The sequence below is a fragment of the Leguminivora glycinivorella genome, chromosome 2 (genome assembly GCF_023078275.1).
Source record: "Leguminivora glycinivorella isolate SPB_JAAS2020 chromosome 2, LegGlyc_1.1, whole genome shotgun sequence".
Classification (NCBI taxonomy): Eukaryota; Metazoa; Arthropoda; class Insecta; order Lepidoptera; family Tortricidae; genus Leguminivora; species Leguminivora glycinivorella.
This window is the reverse complement of record NC_062972.1, coordinates 33,873,350-33,886,934: the sequence shown is the minus strand read 5'-3', so window position 1 is coordinate 33,886,934 and position 13,585 is coordinate 33,873,350. Positions and strand designations below refer to the sequence as shown.

General features: G+C 35.9%; 2 protein-coding genes and 2 non-coding genes across 7 annotated transcripts in view; 3 read left to right on the top strand and 1 right to left on the bottom strand.

Moving 5' to 3' along the window:
- The window catches only part of LOC125239556, a 45,960-nt gene extending 38,324 nt beyond the window's left edge, over window positions 1–7,636 (top strand). Inside the window, exon 2 of the mRNA XM_048147185.1 lies at window positions 7,585–7,636. Within this exon, the coding sequence (XP_048003142.1) occupies window positions 7,585–7,636 (52 nt within the window). The remainder of the gene's footprint in view (window positions 1–7,584) is intronic.
- Window positions 1–13,585, top strand: part of LOC125235942 — a 103,371-nt gene that overhangs the window by 53,846 nt on the left and 35,940 nt on the right. For all 4 annotated transcript variants that reach the window (XM_048142602.1, XM_048142625.1, XM_048142609.1 and 1 more), the window contains one exon: window positions 7,585–7,854. In XM_048142602.1, the coding sequence (XP_047998559.1) occupies window positions 7,710–7,854 (145 nt within the window). In that variant the 5' untranslated portion in view covers window positions 7,585–7,709. The remainder of the gene's footprint in view (window positions 1–7,584; window positions 7,855–13,585) is intronic.
- Window positions 3,875–3,946, bottom strand: Trnae-cuc. The gene has a single exon. It is a non-coding gene; the product is annotated as a tRNA-Glu (tRNA).
- Trnas-cga lies at window positions 9,630–9,711 on the top strand. Its single transcript has one exon. It is a non-coding gene; the product is annotated as a tRNA-Ser (tRNA).

Genomic DNA, 13,585 nt, shown 5'->3' with positions numbered 1-13,585 from the left:
GTCCAATTTTTTCTCCATCCTTCTCTAGCACCATTTCATTTCTACGATTTTCTACCTAGAACTCTATTTGCTTTTCAGTACTATTAATGCTGTTATGCTTTCCCGCATGTTATGTGTCTTCAGATTTTTTTAAGCTAGTTTTATAGTGTCAATTGTTTCTTCGACGAAATCATTGCAACTGATGATATAACTCTGAAAAAGCTTTGATTGACCAACAGATTACGTGTATATGCAAATTGGTAATCGATAGGTCTCGGCCGACTGCTAAGAAATGTCCCCATTTCATTGCAATAGTCAATTCCGCTGTTTTAGGAAGTGCGTGTCTTTTGTCCATTATAACAATTAAAATAATTTAGCAGAGAAATTGAAGCGTTTTGTAACAGGGACAGGTATTGAATCATCATCCTCTTTGCGTTATCCCGGCATTCTCCACGGCTCATGAGAGTTACCCCAAGATTTGGCGTAGGACTAGTTTTACGAAAGCGACTGCCATCTGACCTTCCAAACAGAAGGGTAACTAGGCCTTATTGGGATTATTCCAGTTTCCTCACGATGTTTTCCTTCACCGAAAAGAGACTGTCAATCAAATGACATTTCGCACATAAGTCCCGAAAAACTTATTGGTACGCAGGGTTCGAACTCGCGACCTCCAGTGACCGTATTGAATAACAGTGCAAAATGCAAATTCCTTGGGATGCAACGGCATGCATTTGAAGAATCCGCAGCGTGGGAAAGGTGATTCTAATTCCTTCTTGGAAAATGTCAGATTCATGCTTGAATGAATTCTAATTTCTACCATGCCGATTGTATAATAAATAATAAATGAATACTCGTAAATATTAATTCTGACCACTTTTTGCTTCCCTGTTATTGCTCAATTTAGGTTTCCATTTATTTTAAAAAGACCACTGATATTTTATTTATCTCAAGCCCATAACTGTGAGACGGCAATAACGGGTCCAACCGCAAGACAAACACAAATTCACTACTACCGCAGGACGGACCACAGAGTTGTCCACAAAAACTACGGTTACTGAACTATTGCAACTGTTCCAATACTAGAGCAGGGTCTTCCGAAATCTCGATATGTACCTCTCTTTCGCTCTTATTAGGACTGATAGAGAGGTACATAGAGGTAGCCCAGTTGTCTTCTACGGCCCTACACAATGACAATTACATAATGACTGTTTTTGCGATACTTTCTGTTATTATTTTTCTGTAACTGCGTTTATCAATTGTTCTGCGAGTGGTTAAGGTTTTGTGGAACAATAGAGGTTTTATTGGCGTTTCTAAATTAGATTCAGTGCAATTATTGCTGACAATAAAAGAATTAGCGGTTATTTTGATATTTTCTATCTGTAAAACTACCTAAATTGACTGTGAGTGCCAATTTACTTAAAAGGTTTATGTTTATGTTTACCTACCTAAATAGAGCTGGAAATTGTTGAAGAAGAAAGAATCATGATGAACGAAATAGAAAATAGAAAAAGCAAAATGATTGGTCACTTGATACCTTCTTTACCTAAAAATATACTAGAAGAAAAGGTAAAAGGAAGAAGAGGTCCAGTAAAACCCAGGAAGAGTTTTGTTGCCCAGTAGGCCTAGCACATGATGGCCGCGGGAGTATGTCGCCGCGAGATAGATGCCACGTCTTCTTCTAACTGTATTAATGACATAAGGACGGGTAGTCTATCTCGCGGCGACATACTCCCGCGGCCATCATGTGCTAGGCCTACTGGTCAAGGAGAATGCCGGTGTCATGTCGTAAGAACTAAAGAAGACGAAGAGAAAGCGGAGAATAGGTAAATATGACGCATACCTACTCCACCGATAAGAGCTATTACAGAACTCACTCATATTTTGGGTAGTATCTAATCTTTTTGACTCTGATTAACAATTATTGGACTGAATTAACAATTTTTGGACCCATTTGGATGAATCCCTGAGAAAGATACAGATAACTAAAATAACACAAGGGTAACATAGAGTAGGGGGTAATAAATATCTAATCGATATTTTTTCCATGTTATCCAATTTTTATATTATTAAAAAGAGTGTCCACTAGTCACAAGGGGCACGCGTGTTCAGTGGACAAATATGGAACTGAATATTTAGTGTAAAATATGGGAAATATTTCGGTTGAAATTACCCCTCTGTACATTGTGCATTGACCTTGACAGGAAAAATGCAAAGGTTCTCAGAACCGCAAAGATGCTGATGCAGTCAAATTGCATAAAATGACCGTAACAGCGGAACGCCAACCGATTCGTCACTATCTGTCGGCTTCATGGCTGTTACTTCTACAATCTTAAACCTGCAGTTATCAATAACTATAAATCCTTCACTGTAAGAGCTATAATCTTTTGATTCGTAGATTTTCAAGCTTGTTTGAAATGTGTACAAAACCAATATAAAAATACAGTTACCTTCAACTTTATTCCGTAATATTAAAAGTTAAATTTGAATACACATTCTTTCACTACTAGGTGTTCGGAAAATTTTCACAGGCACATTTGCGTGCTATTTAGCATTATTTTAATATAGATAAGGTTTGTTTTAGGTAATATTGATTTATTGTTAATGTTGTTTTAGTATGAGGAACCAACGGCTTCCGTCATTGTCTTTACGGATTCTATTTAATTAGTAGGAAATAGATTTTATCGGTGATTTGTCGCCTGGGAAAAGAAAGATTGTGAAATAAATAACAAAAAATTTTGAACAATACTTGAGTCTTTGAAGTTCTGAATAGTGAAATGAGTTGTTGATGAATTAAAAAAAAAAAACTTTAAAATAGAGACATAAATTCTTAAATAAAATAATGAAATTATCAGTTACGTACCTTCTTCTTAAAAATATACATTTAACTTAAATATGTAGGTATGTTTAAGTACTTTATTTAGTTTATTTGTAAACTACTCAAGATAATTTCTAAGATATTCTAATTATCATCAGTTTATAATTTAATTAACTGTTCATTTTCTTAATAAAATAAATATTTTAAAATAAAAAATAGTTTAATATAATTAATAAAATATTCATAATCAATAATATTTAGGCGAAGTAATTTGTAATTAGCTTAAAATAAGTATCTAAGTATGTATGTAGTTATTTCTGACTGACGTAATTTTCATTATAAACTTATAAACTATTCGAAATATGGATTTATAATCATAACAAAAACTCTAACAATAAGACCACAGTTTCCACAGAAACGCCATTGCACCAACAATAAACTTGCATTGCAGAGATTCCCAAGCAGTTGCAACCTCAGATTAGTTCGATAAGCTCCAATTAAGTCCCGCTACTCCACGTTAGGTGGCGCAATACCCTGTAATCAATTTCAAGCGTATGCTCATGGTAATTACGTTGACATTTCAATGACAAAGCAAGTTAGAACCTTAAATGATTAATTTTGTTTTTATTCCTTGTACTATCAAGGTATCAAAAATATAGATGCGAAAAAAGTGCCGAAAATATGTATCCATAATATTAACATGCAAGCATAAAGTCGTGTATAGATATTTTTGACACTTACTAAATAATGTGGTTGAGAACTTGCTTCGCTAGATGGCGTCCTTCCGTAGCTCATTATGAAAAGTTATTAATGTGCTTATCGAGCGTGGCGACTGATTGAATAATGTTTAATAATCGGTTATTAGTTGTTACATTCTTGTAATAGAGTTGTTATGTCAGGCATAAGAAGCGAATATGATACCGTTAAAATCCAACAAAAAGTACTGCGTTTTGTTGTATATCTTGGTATGTATTGTTAGCAGAAATAGTTAACAGACATTAAAAAATTGGAAAGTATTTCTGCAAATGTTGATTATGATTTTGCAAATAACAAACATTAAAATAAAAATGTAAAAAGTTATTCCGATACCGGGAATCGAACCCGAGCCTCCTGGGTGAGAGCCAGGTATCCTAGCCACTAGACCATATCGGATATTGAAGGATATGGCGAAATATCTGTACCTATGGATGATACATTAGAATTATAAATAAATTAAGGCGAGGTCATTTTCTTTCTTGTATTAATAAATAATGTTTAATGCTAAATTATTTATGAATTTTATGATCAAAATGGTCAAGGTCAAGAGTAACCGAGAGAGAAACGGATGTTAAACTAGTTGTACAACTTGTATTAGTACATAGTAGTAAATGTAGTAATCACTTTTTGGTGTGCGTGTGCGTGCGTGTGTATGTGTTTATGTAGAATTTACAGGAACTGCCGTTGTGGCCTATTCAAATACCTATTCTCCTCCAAAAAAATTACCATTGAATCATTTACATCAGTTCCACTGCGTAAAATTTCGCATTGTCAGCATCATTGACCATTGTAGAGGTACACTCATACTCATACGCCGTTATTCGCCAAGAGGCCGGCGCGTGCGCGGAATGCGGCGAAAGTGTCCACCTGCGCACGCGAGGACCGGTCGACGCCCGGGGTGGCCAATGATGATAGTGCTAAACTTGCAAAACAGATGGCGATACCATAAAAAAAAGTAGCTGTACATATCCCCATATTATCTCTCTATGAGCAATTGTGCTTGAAATAAATGCATTTTATTTTTATTTTATTTATTTAGTTATATTGTACAGCTTGGCAAAAAAGATTTCAAAGTCGCAACATTGTCTCGCTGTACAAAAATTGACTTCAAATTGCCATATTTTAATTTCTACTCTTCTTTACCAGGCTGAATTTTTGGTTCTAATTTCATGATATTTGTGACCAATAAAACCGATTTTTTTTAACCGAATAAAACTTCAGAATTGCATCTTCCGAAGGTAGTAAAAAAATCTTTAAAAAAAGAATTTCTAAGTAAAATAAAAAAATAAAAACTACAGAATTATCTGTTTAATTAATAGGTTTTTAGCCTCAATAGGAACAGCAACTTAATTACAAAAGTGGAGGTAGGCGGGATATTGGATTATTATAAGTAATTGGCTAAATTGGCATTATCTACATAGACAAATTAAATTTCTTAATAGCAGTATATTAAACAGATTAAGAGAATTTAGACAGATTAGACAAATTAAATTTCTTAATAGTAAGTTTGCGTTAAAGATAAGCAACTAAGCATTCCTTTAATACCAACATAATACATCCTCAGTCAGTGGGACTCTGTCAATCAAGCGCGGATCCAGCTTCGTGCCCAGGGGGGGGGGGGGTCACGTGGTAAAGGCCCGGGGCCCCAGAGGGGGTCACGTGGTCTATTTGTATGGCCAACTTAGGCTCCAGGGGGGGTTCGTGACCCCCATGACCCCCCCCCCCCTGGATCCGCGCATGCTGTCAATCTGTGTAAAGCTGAGTTTAGACGAGCAAGTTATTGCTGCAAGTTTTGAGAGAGAAGTATGTGCAAGAAAGAAATGCAGATACTTGCCACTCACTCTTACCTATACTTAGTTTCGTCTCAAAAGTCTCAAAACTTGCAGCAATAACTTGCTGGTCTAAACTCAGCTTAAGAATCAATGAATCAGTCAATGTCCTATAATATTTATTTATCCTTCACTCTAAAAGTGATATGAAAGTACACTACTTCTAACAAATTGTGTGCCTACTTATACAATTATTTGGACGATTTATTCGTTTAATTTATGTTAATTAAGTAAATACGATCTACATAAACTGCTCAAATATTTTAATTTCTTGAATACATTTCGCGGTAACTCCTTCTGGCACAATCTTTAGTATCATATGTGTCGGAGTGCCATTCAATTCATCATTATATATCCCCTCATATAGTTAATCTTCTGGTTTTGCTATTATCGGATAAAAATCATAACAAATTAAATTTCCAACCGTTTAAGACTGCAACAGAAAACAATAAGATAAATCGTAATGATACACATTACAATCATTACATACTTACAGACGCCATTGCAGAGAAAGTGATGAAAGTGATGGACAGATAATCAGCTACAAAGCCATTGCCACGATACTTGCGCTATTATGTTATTCATTATGTTATTATAGCTTGCGGCTTGCTTTTAGTTGTTTAGCTCCAACACCTTATTAGGGTATGTACAATACAACGTTACTTTATTTGAAACCATTTTGAAACTATTATATTTAGGATTGACATTATGAGGTGTCATACTCAACCATATCAAAATTAAACATGAAAATGCAATTATTATCCGTTTTTGATACCGTGAAGAGATAAATTGGCAAATTGAGCGATTGATCATTTTATATTATGTTATGCAACGGAACAATGGGAAAATGGCCTCATTTCGGCTAATGGTTTATTTGATTCGTTTCACCGTTTACATTCCAGATACCTACTAAATCAAAAGAATAATCAAACTTTTATAGTGTAATTTTAGTACCTTCATGAAGACTAAGGCCTATTGCAGAATTCATGATTGGTTTTAAGAGACAAATCCTTTTTCGAAGTGATTTAGGTATATGTGTATTTGTATTCACCCGACAAACCTTACAACTCTTACAAGCGAGTTACGATTTACTTCAATACACATGTATTCCTCGTAAAAAAAACCCAATTTCAGTAGGTATATATATACTTACGTACTGCCGAAGCAAGTACAATTTCCTTAGTGGTGAAAGTCAGGACTATTTTTAAACTGGATTCGTCGTTTTTTATACAGACATGTCACTTGCATTCTCGAGCTACTTCCGTTTCCCTTTTATTTTCCTTTACGTCGTTAACTTCGAATTAGCCGCCGTGATTGGCGGAGATTGGCGGGTTGTTTTAACAAGTAACAATCTGTCGGTGGAAAATTGGTCCAATTTTACTAGAATGTTATAGCAAATTGTTTGGACTTTCTTAGAAAGTTTGCTACAAGTTAATGATCTGGAAACCTGAAATATATTAGAATTATTTTATTAGGACTTTAAATATTATTATTAGTTCTAGAGCTGGTTGGTGCTTAATTTCTTGTTCACTTGGACTGGACTAGACATATACCTAAGCACATTAAATGTTGTGAATATTACGTTGAGTTAGGGCTAGACTCATTTCCATGTGTTTAGTTTACTTCTAATTAGATTTGTATACCAAATAGTGAAAATGCTCTATGTTGTTTTCTGTCTGATGTATACGTACGACAGTACTTATATAAATGTTATTAAAAATTATAATAATATGAATCGTTTTCTTTGCACACATATTCGAATCGAATGTAAACAGTATTGTTAGAAGTTGAAATAGTTCACATTTACTCAATACTGCGGCTGTGGAAGTGTGGATAACCATAATATATAATATTATGAATATGACAATAAAATACCACATAATCTGACGGAAACAGTGACAAAGGCGGGAAAAAATGAACTAGCATTCATAATAAGACGATGACATGTAACACTGGTGTTATTAATAAATTATTGTATTGTGTTGTATCGTAAAGAAGTGCTTTTATTATTCTAACGATTTTAATACGTATTTTGATTTTGCTGGCCTGGCACCTACTGTTATCTTTTCAACTTCCGCTACCTTAAGGTTATCTTGGAGAGATCGCTCTTTAGCAATAAGATCACCTGTTGTTTATCTATGTTTGTATTTCTACTTTCTATATGTTATGATATCAACTTATAACAAATGTCTCTTCTTGTTACAGATACGCTTCAACGAAACCAAAAATCGACCAAAATGACGTAAAATCCAAGTGACGTGAAAAAAATCACAACTACAACCAAGTGTAAACAAAAATGAGTGACGTGTAGTGTAGTGCAGAAATTAAAAATGGCGTCGTTAGTGACATTGGTAGTGTTGTGTGGTGTGGGGAGTGCGTGGGGGCACGTGGCGCTGACGTTCCCGCCGGCGAGGAGGTTTGATTTGGACTTCTTGGACAACACGAGGACGAAGCCGCCATGTGGGATGCCGAAAGGTAAAGTACCTATAACCTACTTGAACTTGATACATTAGACCTTGTCTCTATGGACTGCTGAAAGATAAGAATCTTTAGTTTTAGTTTTCTGGTTCTGGTCTGAGGGCCGATTTTTGAGTCTCACGCGTTCGAATTCAGAAAATTGTCACTGAAAATAATAGGCAATTCACCGTTTTCACCCGGTATTTTAGTGACAGTGAGACTCAAAAATCGGCCCCCAGATCTCAGACATAATTTACCTGCACTTTCGATACGAGAGGAATTAAATGTGATACTGACTGTAGAAGTATGAATGTCACCAAAAAACCTTACATAAATTCTCACTAGTTTAATAATCTTAGTTTAGTAGATGAGTAGGTAGTTCCTAAATTAAAGATTGAAATACTTAAGTACTTCACTTGATGCATCTCCTGTACGAAAGAAAGATGCTTTTTCATTTCGGTGACACATAGCGCATATCTAAACTTTAGCTAAAATATGCTTAATTTTCAATATTTCTGTGGTCTATGTTGAGAAGAAGAGAATTGATGTTAGTATTTTTTTCTAATTTCAGCTGAGCTAACACATTACACGTATAATAAAGGCAATTATGTACCGTTGCTACATTAAAAGTAACAATGTCAACTGTAAACAGAGCGCAAGCAAACTGTTAACTAGAATTTGTTGCGCTAGCGGTCCGAATCAGAGTAGGGATCTTAGTACGTGACCTTAAAATTCTTGATGACTACCTATTAGTTCCAGAATTATTTTATTTAAAGGAATGGTCATTGGTCGCCCTCATTTCTGTTTACAATGTTTACCTGTTTTTTTTTACTCGTATTGGATTTGACTTTGGGTACTTAATTTGTGTGGTTAAATTAGGATTTTTTCTATATTATTTGGAAGTATATTCCTAATAGCAATTATAAATTTTTTTTAGCAATAACTAGGTAAAATCGCCGTCCACAGAAATTGTCAACAATGTAAACAAACTATTATATAAAATATCAAGATTTTAGCACAATTTTATTATTTTATAGGTTGAGTATCATAATGTGAGATGAATTGATTAAACAACACATGGATTTAGCTAGTATCTGATGAGTTAAAATGGAAATTAAAGACATTTTGACTACAAGGTTTGTTTACATTGTTCACAAATTCTATTGACGACGACTTTACCAAAATTGTTCCATTACTTAAATCGTCGCGAAATAACCTAAGGTGTTTACACTGTTTACGTTACGAATGTTACTATAAACATTTGTCCATAGAACCGGCCAACAAAACCGATTTTTGATATACGCGTAACTCGCGTAAGCCCACCATAATTACCGTCACCTGAATGGATTAGTAGTTTGCTTCGTTGACTTCGACGCTAGCTCTGCAAGAGACTGTAATCAGACTGTAAACAAACAGCGATAGTGCAGATAATGATGCGCTTGCGGCGGGGGCACTGACCTCGCTGGTGACTAATAACTGTACTGCACGAGGGTTACAGGCTTTGACCGTTCATAGGTTGTATTCAATTCATGGTTCATATCACAGGACTGTAAGTCCGTTTTAACACTATCCGATCCGATATCGGAAGTCGGAAGGATTTTAAAGGCAAAATTCAAAGATGGCGTCCTTAATGTATCCGTCGGTCCTACATCCGATATCGGATCGGATAATGTGAATTCCCATTTATAATATTAGTATGGATATTCTTTAGGTTTTTTTAAGCATAACTACCCCTTAATTCATCTAAAAACCTACTGTGGCTCGAGACCTCAATTTTCGCACACTTTTGCACGGCAGTCGTGGCCGAGTGGTTAAGGCGTCTGACTCGAAATCAGATTCCCTCTGGGAGCGTAGGTTCGAATCCTACCGGCTGCGGACTTTTTTGTTTTTTTTTGGTCCACATTTTTCTGTTATTTTATTATTATACATAAATATTCAATTATCCATACTATATACTATAATATATACTATATACTTATACTATATACTATATATACTATAATATTATAAATGCGAAAGTAACTCTGTCTGTCTGTCTGTTACGCTTTCCCGCTTAAACCACGCAACCGATTTTGATGAAATTTGGAACAGACAATCTTTAGACCCTGAGACAGAACATAGGCTACTTTTTATTTCGAAAAAAAGGGATGAAGGGGTTGAAAAAGAGGTTGAAAGTTTGTATGGGATTTCTTAATTTTAAAAGATAAAACCATGAAACTTTATATTTTAGCACTTGATAAGAAATCATTAAACATCTTGATAAGGTCGAACGCGATAAATTAACATTATTTTTAACTTTTTTTTTTTGTGTCGTGCGGTGGGAAATAAACATTAACTAAAAGCGGGTAGATTATATTTATTTGTCTACCCCGAACATTTATATAAATTAATATCGGGTAGTTTTGTTGTTTACATCTCCGGTGACATTTTGCTGGGACATCAGTCTTCCGCGACCACGGCCAGTGCAACCTGGCCGAAACGTTGGGAAAAAAGGTAAAAATAATGTTAATTAATCGCGTTCGACCTGTATGTGACTTTAAATATGTGTACAAAGCGCGAGAACTTAAAGTGTTATCTTGATAAGGGATAGGGATAGCGATAGGGATAGCGATATCGATAGCGTTAGCGATAGGGATACGGATAATATGGGTATCGTTAGAGGGATACGGATAATCGGACGGCGGTCACTTACATACAATCAATGTGCTCTAAAACGATCGTTGTTTGCTTGCTTGAAGATTACGTTTGCGATAAGTATAAGCAAAATGTAAAAAATTTTAAGGGATAATAGAAAAAAGTAGTTTTTACCCACCGATCATAGTGTCGAAATACGGGCTATGTGGGATGTTTATAAAGGTTTCGCTCAATCGAAATAATCGCAGATAAATATACCTACAGAGAAACCTACGGATCCAAATGAAAATCTTAATGAATATTTTTATTACGCGGGCGAAGCCGCGGGTAAAAGCTAGTATTATCATAATTTATATTGAAAAATTAAAAAGAATAAATATGAAAAATTCCATTGAGTAAAGTACGCATTATTTATCAACTTTTTTCAAGTTGTGTTATCGTCACTATCCCTTATTCATAAACGTTCACTAAAGTTATCAGGCCGATAAAGTTCGTTTGTCCCTTTCTATCACACCAATACGTCGGAAAGGGACAAACGAACTTTTCCCCTCACTAGCTCGGAAACACGTGTTTTGTCCTTTAATACCAGCGGGTAAAAACGCATTTTATCCACTAGTGGGTAAAGTCATTTGACCTTGAATAAAGTCAAATTAACTGCTTTGAAATTGATAAAAGTAGGTGAATCTAGTAATAAAGATGATTTACCTCCTGTGGAACTACTGAAAGCAGTGATAAACGCATTTTTTGCGTTGTAGTTTCCTCGCTATAGTGAGGGGAAAAGTTTTGTGTTACGCTCCGTCTTGCGTGACCGACGGGCGACGCGACGCGACGCGACGCGATGCGACGCGATGCGACGGCGATGGCTCAAGGTCATCGCGTATCCATCGCACGAAACTTCGGCACTAGCATTTTGGTGATTAGAATCACAAGATTCGCCGTCTTTCACAATGTGCAAATGGTCTAGCGGTTTTGACTTCTAGGTGGAATCGTTTGCGCCATGAGTGTCGTGAGTTCGAATCTCGGCTCACGCAATCTTTTTGCATTTTTATTTACTTTTTTCTTTTATGTTCTACTAGCTTTTGCCCGCGGCTTCTCTTGAAAGACGGACAAACAAACAGACACACACACACTTTCCAGTTTAATCAGTATGGATTATTTGATTTTGTTTACCTGCTTATTTCTTTCTCTAAGATTCTACTTTCTTATTTTTTTTAAGAACTTTGGGTCATGGGGTCTCATCCGGAACATCGTATAATTAATGTCAAACCAAAATCATAGATGGCGCTACGTGCCACGATTAGCCATTATGACCTATTTATTCAATAAATTTAAAGGTCTCAAAGGTATTATTTTAGTCTCATGCATTAAGAATATCATTAATTTAATACACAAATCCACAAAAACACGAATTCAATGCAATATTTTTCAAAATTCGAATCTAAAATTTATTACACGACTGAATACAACATCAGCAAACTCGCATTGAACGTTATTGAGTCGTCTAAGTATTATTACCTCTCGTCACTAGATGGAGTGACTGTGCATAACGTACGTGATATAATTAGAATAGCCACTTGAGTGCGGGCTAGTCATACGCTCAAAAAACCAGTGTAAGGGCGCTCTCCGGAACCATGATCTTCTTACGCGTCTGGACGGCACATTTTAGACTGGTTACTTAGCCGTATTCAACTCGTGTGCACTCCGTAACCACATGGTATCGTTAATGAAACTTATGAATGAATGGCGTTGTTGGTAAAACGAAAATCGATATGTGAAGCCTGGCGTCCACTAAGCGATTCGTCACTAATGCACGCACTTTCATAACAAATTCAGAAGGCGAATTAACTCTTAAGAGGATACGATACCGAAGCACGAATTCAAATTTCAGATTTTTAGGTCTTTATCGCCGTCGCGCTGACGGGGGTGGAACCCACAGAGAGGCCCTGTGTGCGTGCGCCACGCGTCCGCCGCCGGCGCAAGTAGCTACTCGCGATCGAGCGCTCTCTATATTTCTCTAGTTTCGGACTTCTGCAGGCCTAGCACATGATGGCCGCGGGAGTATGTCGCCGCGAGATAGACTACCTGTCCTTATGTCATTAATACAATTAGACAAAGACGTGTCATCTATCTCGCGGCGACATACTCCCGCGGCCATCATGTGCTAGGCCTACTGATGCGAAAGTGGCTTTCTGCGGGCAGCCGAGCGGCACCGCCCCCGACTGCGCGATGGAAATAAACACAAAAATCACAAATTTGAATTCGTGCTTGTCTACCTTATCGTGTTAGTTCTTCATTATTAATAAATCATTTTAATTGTTGAATGTTGATTAGAACTGTTATCTGGGACATTTTTATTTTTGTCACAGTTGTACGTCCACCCGACTTTTTTTGAATTTGGAAATTTTTATGTGGTTTCCACTCAGAATCGCGAGCTCCTTCACTCCTAATAGGAGAAAAAAGTCTCCCAAGTTTTTTCCCATTCCGTTACCATTTTTTCATACATTTTGTATGGCAGTAACGGAATGGAAGGTTTGAAAAATGTATGGATATCTTAAGACATTTTTTTTACTTCCTATCAGGCAGGATCGAAAGACCTTGAGATTCTGAGTATGAATCGCGTAAAAAACACCCATGTTACAAAAAAAGAAGGGTGAACAACTTTAAAAAAAATGGCTCATCTGGCCGGCAGCCATAAGGCCATAACAGATAATAGTAATTATGTGTTGAAATGAAATGAAAATGAAATATTTATTTTTCAAGTAGGCATAATATTACAATGAACATGTGAACGTCAAGTTTCAGTAAATAACTAATTTCGGTGTTTTTCTCAATTTCATGAGTAAAAATTACTCTAGACAATGAAATAAAACTATGGAAACGTTAATTAATCCGTTTCCATAATTTTATTTCATGAGTAACTATCGCGGTAACCGAAGACAATATTACTCTAGAAAATGTTTTGTCAAATACCTAGCTACATTACCTTTTATTTTTTATATTAAGTACATGTATTTGTTTACTTAATAATATACATTTCCATATTTATAAATTGAAATAGATATCATACACGAAAGGAAAAACGACACCGCGCGACGACGGTTTTTTTCCCACATTT